The 19,816-nt window shown below is 52.6% G+C and overlaps 1 protein-coding gene across 17 annotated transcripts in view; it reads left to right on the top strand.

Annotated features, from left to right (window-relative positions):
* RAP1GAP2 (RAP1 GTPase activating protein 2) overlaps nt 1–19,816 on the top strand; it is a 273,881-nt gene that overhangs the window by 139,111 nt on the left and 114,954 nt on the right. For all 17 annotated transcript variants that reach the window (XR_005202360.1, XR_005202359.1, XM_017541614.2 and 14 more), the window contains one exon: nt 6,699–6,783. Coding sequence is in view for 15 of the 17 variants with exons in the window: in XM_017541614.2 (XP_017397103.1) it covers nt 6,699–6,783 (85 nt within the window). In the remaining 2 variants the exon portion in view is untranslated. The remainder of the gene's footprint in view (nt 1–6,698; nt 6,784–19,816) is intronic.

Below are 19,816 nucleotides of genomic sequence, written 5' to 3'. Positions count from 1 at the left end.
ATACCAGGCACTGTGCTAACTGCTTTCTGGGCCTTATTCATAACACCCAGCGAGGTAGATAGTAGTTATGCCATTTTACAGGTGAGGAAGCTGAGACATGGAGGGGTGAGATAACCTGACCACATATCGAATCTGGAGTGGTGCTGGAGTATTGATTAGCATGGGTATTGATTAGCAATTGCACCCCGTTGCCCTCTCCCTGCAGCCCCTGGCAACCACTCATCACCATTCTGTCTGGATTTGCCTGTTGTTGGAAATAGATGTTCAGTGCCGCAAAGAAAAATTAGCATTGAGACAAAGGATTTTTTAGCAACACAGTTTTTTACTTCCTGGACTGCGGAAAGGGTAACCTCACTAGCCATTGTGCCACGAGCGTACAGTGAACAAAGGAAAATCCACAAATGTATCCCTTATGCATTTGGGGTCATCCTTACTGCTGTGTCTGATCTCCGTTGGCTGGAGCCAGACCTCACAATCTAAACAACACCCGATTGGCTAACAACTTAAAACTTTTCTAAACAGGCAGAAGCAGTGGAGAGCTGGGACATGCCTGCGAGCACGTCCAGCACAGATATCTTGGTGAAAGTACAAGGACATAGAGCATGGCATGTCTAACAGCGACATAGGATAGGGTCTCACAAAGTTATTAGCACACTTATGATTTATTTTTTAACAAGAAAGGGAACTTTCAAAAGGAACTTTTCTATTTTCCCCACCTGGTGTATGCATTTCACGGGAGTGGAATCACACACGTGTGGCCTTTGGTGCCTGGCTGCTTGTACCCAGCATCATGCTTTCTAGGTGCACTGTGCTGTCGTGTGCATTAGCACCCCATTGCTTTTCTCTCTGCTGTCCTTAGAGTCACGTGCTATCCTTGTTTATTTTGTTTATTTTGATCTTTGAAAATGAATTATTTTTACTTGATTTCTTTTTATGGGTGAACAATATTCCACGGTGTGGAGCAACCGAATTTCATTTTTCCGTTCGTTGACGGGTGGACTCTTGGATGTCTCCCATTTTGGCCATTATGAGTCATCTTTCTTGTTCCTTTTGTGTTGGTTTTCCCGAGAAGCTCTTTGCCGTGCCCAGCTGTCTGTATTCCTCTAGCTTGGCTATTTGGAAAGCAAGAGAAGGCGTAGCTGAGTGTGGGTGGGTCGCTGGGAGTGGGCGTGGGGAGCGTGCAGGAAAGGGGAGAACCCTGCGTGGAGGGGGCCTCAGACCTGGCCCCGGAGCCATCTGCTGCTAGGTGGGTGTTTTTCCTGTGGTTGATTATTAACCGATGGTTATGATCCTGGGAATAGATCCCCAGGCTAGAACTGGTGCTCATTTGAGATGCCAGAAATGTTTTCCAAGGCAGTTAAACAGCCCTGGCCCCCTGCTTCTGTGGGTCCACTTGGAGACCAGATCCACATTTTATGAGTTAGAATCATCATCAGCATCATCGTCATCACCATGGTCTACGCTTATATAGGCCTGTGAGATATGTTTTATCTCACAGCTGTTATTTTTTAAATTTCTTAATTAATTTTCTTGAGATGGAGTTTCTTTCGCTTTTCTTGCCCAGGCTGGAGTGCAATGGCGCAACCTCAGCTCACTGCAACCTCCCCGTCCCGGGTTCAAGCGATTCTCCTGCCTCAGCCTCCCGAGTAGCTGGGATTACAGGCACCTGCCAGCATGCCCCTCTAATTTTTTGTATTTTTAGTAGAGACAAGGTTTCATCACGTTGGCCAGGCCGGTCTCGAACTCCGGACCTCAGGTGATCTACCCACCTCGGCCTCCCAAGGTGCTGGGATTAGTCGTGAGCCACCTCATCCGTCCCCAGCTGTTATTAATTCCTCAGTTCATTATTACTCCTATCTTTGCAGATGAAGTAAACAATACACAGTGAGGTAACTTAACCAGGACCTCGCAGCTGGGTAGCAGGCAGAGCCAAACTGGAACCCAGGAATCACTTGATTCCAGGTGTGGGGTACTCTCCGTAGCCATGTGTGAGACGTGGCGGCTGCAGTGACCTCAAGATGGTCTGGGGCGAGCCCTCCGAGGGTGGAGGCGAGGATCCTGCAGGCCTGGGTGCTGCCACAGGGGCTCCCCCTGGGGTCTGTCTCGTTCCATCTGGGTGAACCATGCCCTTTGACTTCTCAGCTTCCACTCAAGCCCCTTTGACTATTTCCTCCTGAAATTTGCATTTGACCAAAGCTGGCTAGGATGCTTCCTGGTCTCCCTGAGCCCTCCCATCTGCCCCAGAATCTCCCGTGCTTCTAGGGAAAGAATCCCAGAGCAGGGAACCTCAGCACTGTGTGAGAACAGGCAGTGCCTCCAGGACTCCCCCTGGGTGGCAGAGGCTGACGTGGCCCTACAGCCTGCCCTCACCCCCTTCTCTTTCAACTGAGTACGTCATCTTCCTCCGGCCTCTCTCCACCCTTTTTCCCTTCTCTGCTTTCCAAGCTGTCTCCCTCTCCAGCCCCTCCTCTCATGGGCCCTTGTGGGTTTCCTGTGTGGGTCTGGGACCCCGTGTCCTTAGAGTTGCATGTGGGTGTGGGGCTGGGTTGCTTGAGGGGTACAGTTTTCAATCTCAGTGCCATGACAGGTGGCAAGACAGATCCCTGTGGGCCACAAGGAAGTTGTCACCTGGGCTAAGGATTTACCTTTTGCTTATCATCAGAGCACATTTAAGGTTGTCACTTGATAGAATCACATCACTTTCACCTCCTCGTGTGTGATATGTTTGCCTGAGTGGGAGAGAAGGGGATAGAATTGCATCAAGCACCGCGTCACTCACTCTGTCTTATCTCGGTGCCAGCTGGTGGCTGGGCTGGGCTGTGCCTGGCCGTCCTTGGGAGGGTGGCTCATGTGTAAATGTCATTGTCCTGAGGCAGGACAAGGCTGAGCACAGCTGATCAGAGCAGGGGTGGCGAGGCAGAAGCAGGACTTAGTTCATCTTCCTTGTTTTTGGCTCTCTAGGCCAAGGCTGGAACCTGAGGCTTGGGCACTGCATTCGCTTCCCAGGGTGGCCGATACCAAGGACCACAGATGGCTTAAAGCCACAGACATTTATTATTTCAGCTCTGGAGGCCAGAAGTCCAAAATCAAGGTGTCGGCGGGGCCATGCTCTCTCCGAACGCTCTAGGGAGGAATCCTTCCTCGCCTCTTCTAAGCTCTGCTGGGGACGGCAGGCCTCAGCATATATTGACTTGTAGCCGAATCACTTCTGTGTCTGCCTCCACTGTCACGGGCGTTCTCACTGTGTGTGTCTTCATATTGTTGCCTTCCCTTCTTCTTTTTTTTTTTTTCTTTTTTTGAGACCCAAGCTAGAGTGCAGTGGCATGATCTTGGCTCACTGCAACCTCTGCCTCCCAGGTTCAGGCGATCCTCCTGCCTCAGCCTCCCGAGTACCTGGGATTACAGGCACCCACCACCATGCCCGGGTAATTTTTATATGTTTAGTAGAGACAGGATTTCACCATGTTGGCCAGGCTGGTCTTGAAATTCAGGTGATCTGCCCGCCTCAGCCTCCCAAAGTGCTGGGATTACAGGTGAGAGCCACTGTGCCCGGCCTGCCTTCCCTTCTTATAAAGATACTCGTCCTATTGAATTAAGGACCATCCTAACGACCTCATCTTTACTTGATTATATCTGTAAAGATCCGATTTTCAATAAGGTTATATTCACAGGTACTGGGAGTTAGAACTTCAGTATATCTTTTTTGGGGGACACAGTTCAATCCATAACAGGCAGTTAGCTCTTCAACTAGAGGGAGGGCCGGAGTCAAGAGTGAGAATGGTATAGTGTGGCCCTTGTCCCCTATAGATGCTACTTGAAGCCATCTGTACACCAGGCAGGGTAGATCCTACCTTGTGACTGAGAGCCTGTGTGTAGCTCTGATGTTTTAAATTTGTTTATTTTATTTTATTTTTTTGACATGGAGTCTTGCTCTGTTGCCCAGGCTGGAGTGCAGTGGCACGATCTTGGCTCACTGCAACCTCTGCCCCCTGGGATCAAGCGATTCTCCTGTCTCAGCCTCCCAAGTAGCTGGAATTACAGGCATGCACCACCACGCCTGGCTAATTTTTGTATTTTTAGTAGAGACGGGGTTTTGCCATGTTGGCCAGGCTGGTCTCGAACTTCTGACCTCAAGTGATCTACCCGCCTTGGCCTCCCAAAGTGCTGGGATTACAGGTGTGAGCCACTGCTACAGGCCCAATTCTGATGTTTTTGAGGGTGGCAGTCATGCCTCCTGTCCACCCTGGCACCCCCTCTGGCATTTCGGACACAGCGTTGGAGGCTGCATGAGGCTGGTCACTGCTGATGCTCATGTCTGCTCTAGCGCCTTTGAAGCTCCCAGGCATCGTTGGGGAAATCCTTCTGGTCAGAAGCTGCCTTGTGCTCCAACTTGAGAGTCCTTCCTGCTTCTAGAGCATCCAGTGACTGGCGAGGTTAAACCAGCTCTGCCCGCCTCTAGACTGTGTGTGCCTGGAGAGCCAGGGCTGCGGTCCATCAAGGTGCCTGCAAGCCGTCTCCAGAGGTTCTCTGCTAAGCCCAGAGTGGCCCTATTGAATCTGGCGGGGGGCTTGCTTTACTTCCCCTCCCTGCGTGCTTTTCTTTGCCGGGCCCCCAGCCTCATAGGGGAGCTGGCCTCATCCTCACCGTGGGCCCAAGGTGACCCAAGGGGGATGCTGTCCTGCTTGATCATTCTTCCTTTCCCACATCATGCTCTCCAGGGCCAGGACCATGGAGGAGGAGCTGTGGCTGCTGGGGAGAGGGCCAAGTGGCATGACGAGGTGAGGCTGTGCTGGACCCAGCTCTGTCGTGTGCACAGGCAGGTGGGGGTCCGGCAGAGCAGCCAGGCTGGACCCCGCAGTGGCAACGATCAGGGTCATGCACGGACAGAGGAGGCTGGTGGTTCTAGCTGAGAGGGAGCAGGAGCTGGTGCCTTCCTCTGAGTGTGTGAGTGTGAGTGTGAGCACACACCTATGTGCTATCTCGGCCCTGCTGGTGTCTTAAGCCAGTTACAGTCTGGATCAGGCGCGAGGTCCCCCCTCCAGTCGGCAAAGCTTACATCAGCAAGGTCCGGGAAGAAAGAAGGAGGAAGGCAGATGGGGGAGCAGGAGACAGGGATTGCAGGGTTTGGGTTAATGGCGCTGAATGGAACCTCTGCTAAGCCAGGTGGTCCCCGGACCCCTTATCTCGCTCCTTAGCTGGCCATAGGGAGGGGTAGTCAATGGCAGGGGTACACATGGGCCTGTGGGCCTCGCCTGGGAAGTGTTGTCAGCCTGGTCCTGTTCCGTGGGCCAGGGGGAGCCAGGCAGGATGGGGGTCTGGGCCCCTGCAAAGCTGGAGGGCTGGGCTCTGTAGGGAGGGTGGGTTTCTGTCGTGAGGAAGATGTGGGGTTGGAACTGTGGCTTCTCTGGCAGGACTTGGGCTGGGAAAATGTGCAGAAGCGTGCTCTGGAGTTGGCAGTAGGGTGCTTTGGCCATTTATGCGGGACCGGGGGGGTTGGGCTGACTCAGCGGCTTCAGAGCAGGTTCTAGAGGAGGAAACACTTGTAAAGCTGGGGACTTTGAATGCTCAGCCCGGCCCTCTTCAGCTTTTCACACAGGTCTCCCAGCCCCTTTGTCCCCTCCTGGGTGCAGCCAGGGCTTGTCCGGGACACTGGAGTCCCTCACCCGGGGATTCCCCAGGCTCTGACCAGCTGGCCTTGTTGTGCAGCCGTTGTTTTGAGGGCTGATCCCATGCTAAACCGTCTGCCTGGTGATGGGACCACAAACAGCACTCCCTGGTCACCAGCGAGGGCCAGATGGAAAGTGGGGAGTGTGTGAGCACGGCAAACTTGTCGCAGTCACGTTGCCATGGTGACACGCTCTGTTTAGCTGCCTCTCCACCACCCCAGCCCACATGGACTAAATTCAGTTTTACCTGCAGATGCACGGCAGGCAGCCTGTCTCCCAAGGTCAGCTCTTCGGCTAGGGCGTGTATGTATGTGTGCGCATGCACGTGTGCAGAAGGGCCCGAGGGGGAATGAATCCCCATTTCTCCCCTCCTCTTCTCCCACCCAGCCCTGGTCCTGGGTCTCTTTAGCCCCATGGTTCTCAGACTTCACTGTGCAGCAGAATCACCTGTACAGCTCATTAGCACACGGATTCCTGAGCTTATTGTTGGAGAGTCTGGCGTGCACCTGGGAATCTGCATTTCTAATGAGTTCCCAGGTGATGCTGGTGGTCTAGGGACCACACTTACAGTAGCATTGCTTTAGATTTTGGTGCATCTGGAGTAAAGAAAATGCTCCCACCTGTGGTTTCTGCATTGTATATATATATTTTTTAAAAGAGTTTTAGCCTTGTCGTTCAGGCTGGAGTGCAATGGCATGATCTTGGCTCACTGCAACCTCCGCCTCCCGGGATCAAGTGATTCTCCATCCTCAGTCTCCCAAGTAGCTGGGATTACAGGCACACGTCACCATGCCTGGCTAGTTTTTGTATTTTTAGTAGAGGCAGCGTTTCACCATGTTGGCCAGGCTGTTCTCGAGCCCCTGACCTCAGGTGATCTGCCCAGCCTCCCAAAGTGCTGGGATTCCAGGCGTGAGCCACCCCGCCTGGCCTGCATTGTATGTTAGACTGTGTCCCAGAGCCCAGCGAAGGAGAGAAGAGAAGATGCAGGCAGGTCCTTACTCACCTCTTTTCTGTTTGTTGGCCTCTTCACAGGAAGCAGGATCTGGCCAACAGCTCGGATGTGACCCTCCCAGACCGGCCGCTGTCCCCTCCTCTCACTGCGCCTCCCACCATGAAGGTAAGAGGCTTAGATTCAGGAAGGCAGGGAGGGGAGCGTGTGGGGAAGTCTTGGGGCCTTGCTGTGGCTTTGGCTCCAGGCCCAGCGGCTCCTGTCGCAGGCGGGCTGTGGAGTGTCCTGACACCTCGGAGGAGGTGTACAGTTAAGCTCCAGTGTGGGGGAAGTGTGACAAGAGACTTGGGTGTCTGCGTCGAGGGGCAGTGAGGACATTGACTGGGACTGAATTGGGGTTGGCAGAACTCTTGGTGGAGTTTGGGAACGAGGGGTCCAGCCAGGAGGAAATTGGGGGACAGAAGGCAGCTGCCCAGAAGGACTGCCCAGGGCTGGGCGGTAGCCCTCCTGGGACTTGAAGGGCACTTGCCTGCTGGTCTGCCAGCCTCTGGCTGGCCCTTCTGAGCTGGCCCCGTTCACGCCAGGTCCCGTGGAAGGGTTGGCTGGAGGTTCGGGTCTGGATGTCGGTTGTTTTCCTATCAGCACTTCTTTGTACGCCTTTTTCCTGGGGAGGCCACAGTCCAGGCCACTAGGCCCAGGACCTTCTCACTCTTGGACGGGAGCCGGGGGAGCAGTGCCCTTCTGCTCCCATGACCTTCCCCTGTCATTTTCAGTTCGATGCCCCGGCAGGATGGCCACACAGCTGGTCCTCGGGGAAGACTTTTGGCTCAGCCAGTGTTCCTGCAAGGGCTGGCAGGCATGCTCTCCTCCCTCCCTTCCTCCCTCTTCACACTTTATGGGGTGAGTGAGGACTCGCACTGAGCAAGTCACCTGCCTCCCGAGTCATCTGAGGGGACATCTAGGCCAGCTCCTCTCTCTGTCCTGGGGCTGTGCTCTGAGTGGCTCACAGGGAGATAATCAGGCATCGCTTCTTCCCTGCTCCGCATCACCCCTCCTCTTCCCTGAACCTAATCTTTTTCAAGAGGACACCTCATAGGAAGCAGATAAAACCCACCCATCTTCCTGTTGTTGTCCCATATTCGATGCCCGTCATGCACAGAGCCATGTGGTATGCAGTGAGGAGCCTGTGTGTAGTGGGGAAGCCAGAGCGTGCCCTGGGTGGGTTAAGAGGTCAGTGGTGGGCAGGGGGCAGGACAGGGTGCAGGGCTGACCAAGGGAAGGGGCAATGGAAGCCAGACCACCTTCACTAGCCTAGTGCCTGCCCCAGCACCCAGCTCAGGTTGTCCTGGGCTGGCTCATTTGCACAGAATAATGCTAAGAAACCTGTCACCGTTCCGGGTCTTCCCTTGGTCTACAAAGGTGGCTGTGGGATGCTTGTCTCTGTCCTCACGGATGGCAGGAGTTTGCAGGGAGAACTCTGACAGTCTGCTAGGAGGAGTCCCTGAATTCTCTTGGCAGACTTACTCACTCATGCACTCATTTAATTCATTCAACACCCAGTATTTATTTGAATTTTACATTAGTTAGGACTCCTGGTTGTAAGCGACAGAAAATAACTCCCTTTGGCTTAAAAGGGAAAATTTTGCCTTTGAAATTGCAGGCATAGACGGCAGGCATGACTGCATCTGTGAAATCGGTCTCATTCCTTCTCTCTTCCATGTTGGTTTCATTCTTTGTCAAGCTCTGTCTTTGTGGCAGCAGGATGGTGGTAGCATCTGTCCTTCGAAGTAACCCCAGTGCAAAGAAAAGCATTTTTTCCCCCAGTAGTTCTAACAGAGTCCTAGGGAAGAAGCTCATTGGCTGGCTTAGGTCACATGTTTGTCCCTGAACCAGTCACCATGACCAGAGAGATGAAAGGCTCTGATTGGCCAAACTTGGGTCTCATGACCACCAACCTAAACCATAAGAACTGGGAATTGGGGAGGGATAGCTCCTAAAGGAAAATTGAAGTGTTACCATGAGAAGAAGGGCACATGGATGCTGGGCAGGTCAGACCCAGAGCTTTCCACCACCCCACCTCTGCCAGGCCCAGTGCTGGGTTCTGGGGACCTTGTAGTAAACAAGATATTGTGGTGAGCTTGTAGTCTAGCTAGGGAGCCAAACGTTGAAAAGTAATGTCAGGAATGAGGGGTAGACAGTTAAAAGTAATGACTGTTCTTTTTTCTTTTCTTTTTTTTTTTTTTTTTTGAGACGGAGTCTTGCCCTGTTGCTCAGGCTGGAGTGCAATGGCACGATCTTGGCTCACTGCAAACTTCACTTCCTGGGTTCAAGCGATTCTCCTGCCTCAGCCTCCCAGGTAGCTGGGATTACAGCCACCTGCCACCATGCCCAACTACTATTTTGTATTTTTAGTAGAGACAGGGTTTCAAAACGTGATGAACGTTCTAAAGGAGAAGCACAGCATAGGTCAGGAGGAATGTAAGGTTAGGTTAGAGGGACTCTAACCTAGTCTCAGAGAGGGTCAGGTAGGGCTTTTTTTTTTTTTTTTTTTTTTTATTTTTTGAGATGAAATATCACTCAGCCTCCCAGGCTAGAGTGTAGTGGTGCAGTCTTGGCTCACTGCATCCTCTGTGTCCCGGGTTCAAGCGATTCTCCCGTCTCAGCCTTCCGAGTAGCTGGGATTATAGGCACCCACCATCATGCCCGACTAATTTTTGTATTTTTAGTAGAGGTTGGGTTTCACCATATGTTGGCCAGGCTGGTCTTGAACTCCTGAACTCAAGTGATCTGCCCACCTGGGCCTCCTGAAGTGCTGGGATTACAGGCATGAGCCACCACACCTAGCTGCAGGTAGGGCTATTTTTAAGAAATGATATTTAAGCTGAGTCCTGGAAATCAGGTAGGTGCTAGTTAGGCTAAGATGGAGTCTGAGTGGAGGAGAGTGTTCTAGATTCTTGCTATTCAAAGTGAGGCCAAGGGACCAGCAACACCTGCATCATTTGTGAGCTCTTTAGAATTGCAGAGTCTCAGGTTCCCCTCCAGATCTCTGAATCAGAGTCAGCATTGTACTGTCATTTTCGGTGACTGGTATACACATGACAGCCTGAGAAGCACTGCTGCGGGCCTCTGCACTTTCCCTCAGGCAGCCGAGAGAGAGAAGGAACCGGAAGGAGGGCAGAATGGCTGCTGAAGCCAGAGTTAGAGTTGTAGAGGCTGGGACCTCTCCATGTAGGCAGGGACCAGAGCCAGCAGATACTTGGACATTTTGCTGAAGATTTTAGAGCTTATTCCTGGTTAAGAGCACTGGAGTCATTAAAGATGTTAGCCAGAGGATTCAGGTGAGACTTTTGGAAAAATCACCCCGCTGTCATATGGCAAGTGCGTGGCAGGGAACAGAGCTCAGAGGTGATGAGCTAAGGCCGTTGCAAGATCCAGGGGAGAGGACGGAAGCCTGACTCGGAGAGCTGGGCGGGAGGTTGTTTGGAAGCGGTTGGAGCTCATATTGTGCAGGTGGTAAATTGTTGAGATACGAGGATTTGGGGAGAAGGAGGTGGTGAGAATGTCTCCCAGGTTTCAGCCACCAGATAGATGGTACAGCCATTCTCTGAGATGAGGGGTGGTGCAGGAGGGAGGCTGAGGACTCAGTTCTTCTTCTTTTTTTAAATAAAAAAAAAAATCTGTTTTTAGGGACAGGGTCATGGTCTGTCACTCACGCTGGAGTATAGTGGCTCATTCCTAGGTCACTGCAACCTCCAACTCCTGGGCTCAAGGGATCTTCCCATCGAGCCTCCTGGTAGCTGGGAATGTAGGTATGTACCACTAAGCCCAGCTAATTAAAAAGTTTTCTGTAGAGACAAGGTCTTGCTGTGTTGCCCAGGCTGGTCTCAGACTCTTGGGTTCAAGCCATCCTCCTCCCTTGACCTCCCAAAGTGCTGGGATGACAGGCGTGAGCCACCGTGTCTTGTCCAGGGGTCAGTTCTAAGCACTGAGCTGGATGTGCCTGAGGCTCAGAAGAAGATTCTGGGCTGGAGGTAAAAATCTGGGAGCCCTTCTGCTAGAGAAGGGAATTGAAGCGTTGGGATGAGTGAGCTCTTCAGGGAGAGGATGGAGCGAGAAAAGAGGTTCCCGGGGTGGCACCTCGAACGAACCCCCCAGGTAAAGACTGGAGCTGGGGTCTCTGCGGAGGAGGCGGAGCCAAGACATGTGGAGGGAGGAGCCTTACAGGGCGGTGGAGCGGGCAGCGACTCCTGCTGCTGCTGAGAGGCCAGGTACAGTGCAGAGTGCGCAGTGATCCCTGGGCCCTGAGGCCTGGCGGTGGCTGGGGTGTAACTTAGACCAGTCCTGGGGAGGGCTAGGGTGGACAGCAGACAGCGCGTGTTGAGGAGTGAGTGGAGATAGAGTCAGAGGGTAGAGACGGTGAAAGTCAGACGGTGGAGATGGTACTCATGAGGTGGGAGGACTTGAGTGTCAGGACATGTGGAAAGGGCAGGGGTGCTCAGGAATCTGGACCACAGCAGGGATTATTTTTAACATAGTCTCAAAAAACGATGTATGAGCATCCGCCTGGTGTGTGCCCCGACTGCATTCATCCTATCACGGCTGTTGGGAGGGGCCTCAGGCAGCCTCAGGGAAAACTCAGCGGCCCACAGTCCACAGATGCCCTGGCCCCTCCTCCCTGGGCTCTGTTCTCCTCTTTGAGCTCAGCGCAGGAATTTCCCGGCCTGTGACTTTACTGCCCAGACCCCAAGCGCAGGGTCAGTGCTGGGAGCAGAGGAAGAGGTCAGGGATTGTCCTGGGGACTCCGACTGGGTGGGGGTTCTTCTGTGCTTGGTGTTGGGAGTCAGTGTGTGTGGTGTGCCTGGACCGAGGGCTCTCTTTGTGGATGTCATTTGGGTCTGTGGCTCAGACAGGCTGTGGCCGCAGTTAGGAGTCTGTCTATGGCTAGGACGTTTTTCCCTTTGTGCGACAGCTAACCGCCCATAAAGGATTGAAAACCACATGTCCCTGTCCTAGGGTGACCTGCTCGGTTGACACCTCCCAGGTTATTCTAGCACACTGAGGCCAGAGACACCCTGGGTAGAGGCTGGCCTCTTTCTGAGGGCCCCTGGCCCTGTGGGTTCGTGAATCAGTTCTGTGCTCTTTAAGCTTGGGGCAGTGGAAGCAGGCCTCACCTGGTTCTCTTGGCAGTGCAGGCCCAGGGAGGGTGTGGCAGGGGTACCCCTTTGGTTGATTAGCTTGGGAGTCATAGAAGGTTAGGGATGGATCCATTTCCTTTCTGGGTAAACCAGAAGCCCTGAGGTAGGAAATGACTCTCCCAGGGCTCCACTGAAGATAGCTGTGTTCCTCCTCTAGTCAACAGCATAAGTTAAATTCTTTTTATCTTTATTTTTAAAGACAGAGTCTCACTTTGTCACCCAGGCTGGAGTGCAGTGGTGTGATCTCGGCTTACCGCAACCTCCGCCTCGGGGGCTCAATCAATTCTCCTGCCTCAGCCTCACAAGCAGCTGGGATTACCTGTAAGCATGCACCACCACGCTGGGCTAATTTAACTCCTGATCTCAGGTGATCCGCCTGCCTCGGCCTCCCAAAGTGCTGGGATTACAGGCATCAGCCACCGTGCTGTGCTCATAATAAGTTAAATTCTAAGACCCAAACTAGTTTTGGTCAAGTGCGTGGCTCATCTCATGCTTTTTGGCCAGAGAGGGCCCCTCCTCTTGTAGCTCTCCCACTGGGAAGGGCTGGCTGGAGCAGTAGCTGGCCTCCAGCCTCAGCGTCTCCCCCGCGCTCCCCCGGGATCCCCACCCTCATTGGCATGCCTGCTGCAACTGGACCTCTGCGCACCCTCCCCCACCTCTTTGCTGCTTGTTTTTCAAGATTTTTTTTTTTTTTTGCTAATATGAAGTTGATAAAAAGCAACCAAAGAGATGCTGACCAGATGGGCTGAATGAGAGCCCAGTTCCCAGCCAGAGCTCAAACTGGCTGGTGCCGGGTGCTCTGGGAGAGGGGCTTGCGGCTGTCTGCGGGAATGCTGTGGATGGCTTCCAGGCCCACATGTTTTTAGGAGGCTGGTTCTCATGCCCAAACGGATCAGCAGGCATTTAGGGACGGCAGACTGTGGGCCCAGAATTGTGCTGGGTCCCCTGGGGTCACCTTGAGGCTACAGTCTCCACCCTCAAAGAGCCTGCTGTCTCCAGGGGCCCCTAGCTGAGCGGGAGAAACCATATGGCTCAGCATGTTACGAGGCTCAGATGTGAAATGCGGCTTCTCAGTGGGGAGGAGAGGAGGGGAAACGCTGTGTGGGGAGGTGGGGGGGGCAGCCGGAAGGGGCCCTAATGGCGGTGAGCATGGGGGTCGTGCAGATCCCCCGAGACCATAGACAGGAACCTTTCCAGGCTCCGCGAAGTAAAGGGGTTGTTCCTCTGATTCTCTTGATGCTCACGGCATGTACACAGGGCATTTCGTTGAAGTTCACTGTGCCGGGACTTGACCTGACCTTGTCCCCGGAGCGGCCCTGGGCCCTGAGCTGGCTCAGGCAGCTGTGAGGTGGCCCTTGCTCTGCCTTCTCCACCCTTCTTTGTGAAAGTCTGAGTGCAGCCCCTCTCAGACCTTCCCCTTTCTAGAAGAGGATAATGGAGGCTGGGAGTACCCATTTCAGGGACAAGTGGAGAGTCTCTCCCTTGCTCCTTAGCTCATTGCTCTCCACGGCCGACGAGTGCCCCCATCGCCCTCCATGGTAGATAAGGCAGGTGTTCAAGCTTCCTATGCCAGGGAAGAGAATGGAGATGAGAGGAGCCTTCTCCTTGCTCCCTCTCCATCCCTCTGGGCAGAGCTGGCTGGGTCCCTTCCCAGCCTCCCTTTTAGGCTCCTGGATTGCCCACCTTTCTCCCTGGGGTTGGGGTTGGGTTGGGGGGGCTTCTGCTCCAGCTTGTAGCCCTTCCCCAGGCCTGATTTCATCTCTCTTGTTTGCTCCTGGGTCCTGCCTCCTGTCTTCTGTCAGGCTGTGCGGGGAGACTATCCCCCCATCAGGGTTGAGTGACAGTGTCGCTCCCCATACGTCCACTGGCTTTGGATGGATGAAGGGAGGAGGCATTTGTGGGAGGGTTAACAGGAGCCTTTTTGGGCTGAGGCAGGAAGGGCTGAAGGACATCAGCAAGGAGCTTCAGCTTTTCCCTCTGCAAGGAAGCCCTGTACAGGGATAGGAGAGACAGACACTTACTCCCCACGTTCCTGCTGCTGGAGGAGGCCCTTGCTGATGCTCTGTGGTCCTAGGGGAGGCTTCTCTGGTCTCCACATAGACTGTGTTTCTCTTGCCGCTCTGGACATAGCTGGGACGCAGTGACGTCTCCTCAGGAGCCTCTGCCCATTGTCCTCTTGATTGCATCCGGGAGCCAAGGGAAGGTCACGTCTCATTTAAGGCAGGCATGAGGAACAGCTTATTTGGCTACTGAGGCTCAGAATGCTAACTGGGGGCTTTAAGAACGTGGAGATGTTGGCTGGGCGCGGTGCCACACGCCTGAAATCCCAGCGTTTTGGGAGGCTGAGGCAGGAGAATCCCTTGAGGCCAGGAGTTTGAGACCAGCCTGGGCAGCACAGTGATACCCATTTCTACAAAGAATTAAAAAATCAGCTGGGCCTGGTGGCTCATGCCTATAGTCCCAGCTACTCAGGAGGCCATGATGGGAAGATCAGTTGAGCCCAGGAGATTGAGCTGGCGGTGAGTTATGATGGCACCACTGCACTTGGGCCCGGGTGAGAGAGAAAAACCCTATTTCAAAAAAAGAAAAAGTAAAAAGAACGTGAGGATGTCTGCATGTGCACCTACCTGCGCGAGTCTCCCTCCTCACCTGTGCACGCCTGAGCACCTGCATATTCTCCCTGATTCTGTTCACGTTTTAAGGCCAACTAGCTTATGCTTTTTGAAAATTATTCTGGGTGTAACTGGATTTAAAAAAAAATTCAGACATGGAAATGCCTAAGTCTTAATTGCATTGTATGCTTTGACTAATGGATGCATCCACATGGCCCGTACCCTGATCAAGACACAGGAAATTTCTACCACCCCAGAAGGTTCCCATGCCTTACCCAGTCAATCATAATTGCCCCCTTGAGGAGCAATCAGTGTTGTGATTTTTTTCAAAAAGGAGTTTTGTCTGTTCTAGAACTTAATTTTTTTTTTCTTTGAGACGGAGTCTTGTTGTTGCCCAGGCTGGAGCGCAGTGGTACAAACATGGCTCACTGCAGCCTCGACCTCCTGGGCTCTAGCCATCCTCCCACCTCAGCCCCTCAAGTAGCTAGGACTACAGGCTTGTGCCACCATGCCCAGATAATTTAAAAAAAACTGTAGAGATGGGGTCTCACTCTGTCGCCCAGGCTGGAGTGCAGTGGTACAAACATGGCTCACTGCAGCCTCGACCTCCTGGGCTCTAGCCATCCTCCCACCTCAGCCCCTCAAGTAGCTAGGACTACAGGCTTGTGCCACCATGCCTGGCTAATTTTTGTATTTTTGTAGGGACAAGGGTTAACCATGTTGCCCAGGCCGGTCTTGAACTGCTGAGCTCAAGCAGTCTGCCCACCTCGGCCTCCCAAAGTGCTGGGATTACAGGCTTGAGCCACCGCGCCCGGCCACCTGACTAATTTTTGCATTTTTTGTAGAGAGAGACAGGGTTTCACCATGTTGCCCAGGCTACTCTTGAACTCCTGAGCTCAATCGACCCGCCCACCTTGGCCTTCCAAAGTGCTGGGATTTCAGGCGTGAGCCACCGCCCCTGGCCCATTTCTTTTCTTAACAGTATCTTTAATGAGCAGAAGTTTTAATTCTGATGAAGTCTAATTATGGACTTTTTTCCTTTTATGTCTGTAGCTTTCTGTGTCCTAAGAAGTCTTTGCTTACTCCAGCTCACAAGGATTTTCTTCCACGTGTTCTTTTAGAAGCTTTATTGTTTTAGCTCTAGGTCTAAGATAATCTTGATTCAATTTAATTATGTATGGTGTGATGTTGGGCACTAGGTTCATTTATGCCCATATGGATATTCTGTTGTTCCGGTACTATATGTTGAAAAGACTTTCCTTTCCCCTTTGATTTGCTTTGGTGCCTTAGTCAAAAATCTGCCGGGGATGTAGTGCACACGTGTATTTGTATACAGTGTCTCTCAAGCGTGGTGTTTCTCAGCATCAGGGATGGAAAATACGTGACATTCCTGCCATCGGTCCACCGTTCTGCTCCCACGGCAGTTATTAGTAATTGATCGTGGCACTCTTTCCCAGGAGCTTAGACGTGGCTCAGAATCCTGTCCAACACAGCACTGTGGGCAACCGCTGGCAGTCATTTGGAGTTGTCGTTTGAGATGAATTACTTCTGGCATCTCCGATTGAAATTGTCACAAGAGGTTGAGTTATTTGCTGAGGGTCCTGTAGCTGGTGAGTGGCAGAGCCAGGATTCGGGCTGGGGTCTGTGTGGCTCTGAGGTCCGTGCTGTCTTCACCAGCACTGCAGGCTGCTTTGCGTGAATCATTTGAACAGGTCACGTAATCTCCCTGACCTCCAGTGTCTTCACTTGTATAATAGGGATGGTGGCCACCTGGGGGAGTGGGTGTGAACAGTCGCTAGTGGAGCACAGGACACACAGGTACTCAGTGATTGACCGTGATGGTGGTGATGGTGGCGATGGTGGCGATGGTGATTTAGATGCAGTTGTCGCCCTTGAGAAACACACAATCAGGGCTTCTCTCTAAGGAACCCAGAGTAGCTGCTTCATAAGAGTCCCTTGCCTCTTCCTGTGTATCTTTCGGCCCCTGGCCTTCTAAGCTTGAGGCCCCAGAGTGGAGCCACACTTCCTGAAGTTTGCTGATAGAGCCCAAGCCACCGGCTTTGACCTAGGTGTCTAGGCCAGCTGAGCTGTGCTTCTTCTCTGTTTGTGGGAGGAACAGCTGGCTGGTTTCCTAGAATTCTCATTCTGGAAACCTTCTTGCCCTCTCCATTGATTCTCCAGCCATTCCTTCTTTCCATTAGATTGGCCATGTGATCGCCCCTGCCACAGGGGAGATTCATCTAGTTCCTTTGACCTGGTCCTGGACCCCTTTGAGGTTCTTCTCAAGAAGTTAAAGCAGTAGAAAGTTGTAGCTAAGAATACAGTTTCTAGAGGAGGTCTGCCCAGGGTTAAGGCTTCCCCATTTTTTTTTTTAATTTATTTTATTTTGAGATGGAGTCTCGCTCTGTGCCGAGACCGGAGTGCCGTGGTGTGATCTCGGGTCACCGCAACCTCTGCTTTCTGGGTTCAAGCGATTCTCCTGCCGTAGCCTCCCAAGTAGCTGAGATTACAAGCTCGGGCTACCATGCCCAGCTAATTTTTGTATTTTTAGTAGAGATGGGGTTTCACCATGTTGGCCAGGCTGGTCTTGAACTCCTGACCTCAGGTGACCCACCCAACTTGGCCTCCCAAAAGTGCTGGGATTATAGGCGTGAGCCTTCATGACCAACCAAGGCTTCCCCACTTCTTAGCTGTGTAGCCTCCCTGCATCTCAGTTTCCTCATTCGTAGAATAGGGATGTATTAGCCCCTTCTTGCATGGCTCTGAAGTAGTACCTGAGACTGGATAATTTGTGAAGAGAGGAGGTTTAACAGGTTCATAGTTCTGTAGGTTGTACAGGAAGCATGATGCTGGCATCTGCTTGGCTGCTGGAGTGGCCTCAGGCCAAGGGGGAGGACGCATGTCACATGGCTGGAGCAGGAGCGGAGAGCCAGCAAGGGCGCCACACATGTTCAGACAACTGGGTCTTATGAGCATTCACTCACTGTCTCGAGGACAGCCCCATGGAGGGGATGGTGCTAAGCCATTCATGAGAAATCTACGCCTGTGATCCAGTCAGCTCCCACCTGGCCCCACCTCCAGCACCGACAATTACAATTCTGTGTGAGATTTGGGTGGGGACACATATCCAAACCACATCAGGAATAATAAGAGTACCTGTCCTTGGCTGGGTGCGGTGGCTCACACCTGTAATCCTGGCACTTTGGGGCGCTGAGGCAGGTGGATCACCTGAGGTTGGGAGTTTGAGACCAGCCTGACCAACATGGAGAAACCCCATCTCTACTAAAAATACAAAAAAATTAGCCAGGTGTGGCGGCTCATGTCTGTAATCCCAGCTACTTGGGAGGCTGAGGTAGGAGAATCGCTAGAACCCGGGAGGTGGAGGTTGTGGTGAGGCAAGATTGTGCCATTGCACTCCAGCCTGGGCAACAAGAGTGAAACTCCATCTCAAAAAAAAAAAAAAAAGTACCTCTCCTGTGTGGTTGTAGTGAAGATTAATTGAGATAATATGCCTTTATCGCTTAGAGCAGAGATATGTAGTAGGTGCTACATAAATATTAGTCATTATTATTCCTCCAAAAATCTTTGTTTCTGAAATGTGCAGAGAATAGCAATGCTTAAAGAGACTGCCTGGGAAGAAGAACACCAGTGTTTCTGTCCACAGAGTGTGTCCTCAGGCCTCCCTGATTTCGGCCCTGCCAGGTGTCCATAGCCGAGGGGCCTGTCTGTGGAATGAGCATGGATTGAAATTACATTTTGTGTAAGTGGCCCTACCAGAGCCTTGTGCATTGGACTCAAAACCCTGCCTGATAAATGTGGATGCCCTTGAGGGTCTTGGACAAAGGCTACAAGCCAGGATCCAGCCTAGCATCTGAGCTGCTGTTCCTGGAGGAAGAAGCGTCCTTCTGAGTCGTGCTTCCTGCTCTTGCACTCTTAATCTGACCTAAACCAGGGGTCCCCAGGGTGGCAGAAAGAACCTGCAGAAAGAGCCACCATCCTCATAAAGGTTTCTGGGATGAGACTGGGTCAAGACGGGTATTTCAGGGCTGTGGAGAGTCCCGAGGTTGGCCTTGGAATGCGTTCTGTGAGCAGTTCATCTGCATCAGAAGTTTCTTTCCTGACTCCTTTTGCCTGCAGCTGATATTAAAATAAGTCTGTATTTCTGGGACAGATGCTCACGTTGTGGGAACACAGGAAAGCAGGGGCAGGGCCTGAAATCCATGGGAGGCCAGGTGGGGTGCAGCTCCGTTTCAGCCTGAGTGGCCCATTGTCTAGGGGGTCTGGGCTGATGGTAAAGGTGACCAGTTGCCAGGCCCTCCTTTCTTAGCCCTATACCTTTCCTTGTTACTCTTTTTCTTTTCTTTTTTTTTTTTTTAAGGTGACCAGTTGCCAGGCCCTCCTTTCTTAGCCCTATACCTTTCCTTGTTACTCTTTTTCTTTTTTTTTTTTTTTTTTTTTAAATTTGCGGAGGCAGGGTCTCCTCTTGTTCCCAGGCTGTCCTCTCCCTGTTCTTGGTGGGCTCTCCTCCTCTTTCTGCCTGCTGGTGAGGGCTCAGCTCTGGCTCACCTCACTCACTGGCATTCAGAAGACAGATAGAGCACTTGGCATTCCAGGGTGTCACCTGGGGGATCCTCCCAGGCTGCCCCAGCCTCAGGCATGCCACCCACCTTTGGAGGCCTGACCAGTCACCCCACCCCAGAACTCAGCCCCTGGGTCTGTGACATCCCTGGGGGGACCGAGCTGTCGCCTCTTCCTGGGATTTAGAAACCAAATGTGACATTGTGCACTTCTGTCATCTTCCATGAACCTCAGTTTCTTCGTTTATAGAATGGAGATCGCTCCATAGGGTTACTGCAAGGATTAAAGGAGGAAGCCGGCGGACGAGGGCTCCGTAAAGTGCCAGGCCTCCTGCCAGTGTCGTGTATCGGCACATAGTGGACACTCGTGGTTGTTATCATGGTCAATATGCCAAACGCTCGTAGGGTGGTTTCATTGATAATCCCACTCTGCTTCTCTGCCAGCTGCCATAGACCCCGGCTCAGCAGTGAGATACTGCCAGATTCTGTGTTCCGCCCGCCACCCCACCCGCTGGCCCCATCCGAGAGTGTCATTTACCTGCCACTCAAGCCTGCTGTGTCTGGGGCTTCAGAGGCCAGTGGATGGTGGGTTCTGTGTTGCTTCCTGAAGGGATGTTGCCTGCGTGGATCCTTGCCTCAGTGGGTCCCTCCTGTGCATGCCCCTCTTGCCGGCTTTTTCCCCAGGGCCCCTGGCAGACCCCCTGCCCTTGGCTGAGTGTAGAGATGGAGTTTCAGGCCTTGGGGTGTAGATTTGATTCCTAGGGTTGCTGTAACAAATTGCTATGAACTCGGTGGGTTGAAATAAAAGGATTTTTTT

This window comes from Cebus imitator, unplaced genomic scaffold, assembly GCF_001604975.1.
Source record: "Cebus imitator isolate Cc_AM_T3 unplaced genomic scaffold, Cebus_imitator-1.0 Scaffold136, whole genome shotgun sequence".
NCBI lineage: Eukaryota > Metazoa > Chordata > Mammalia > Primates > Cebidae > Cebus > Cebus imitator.
Note: the sequence above shows the minus strand (reverse complement) of the source record. Positions and strands in the feature narration are given on the sequence as shown.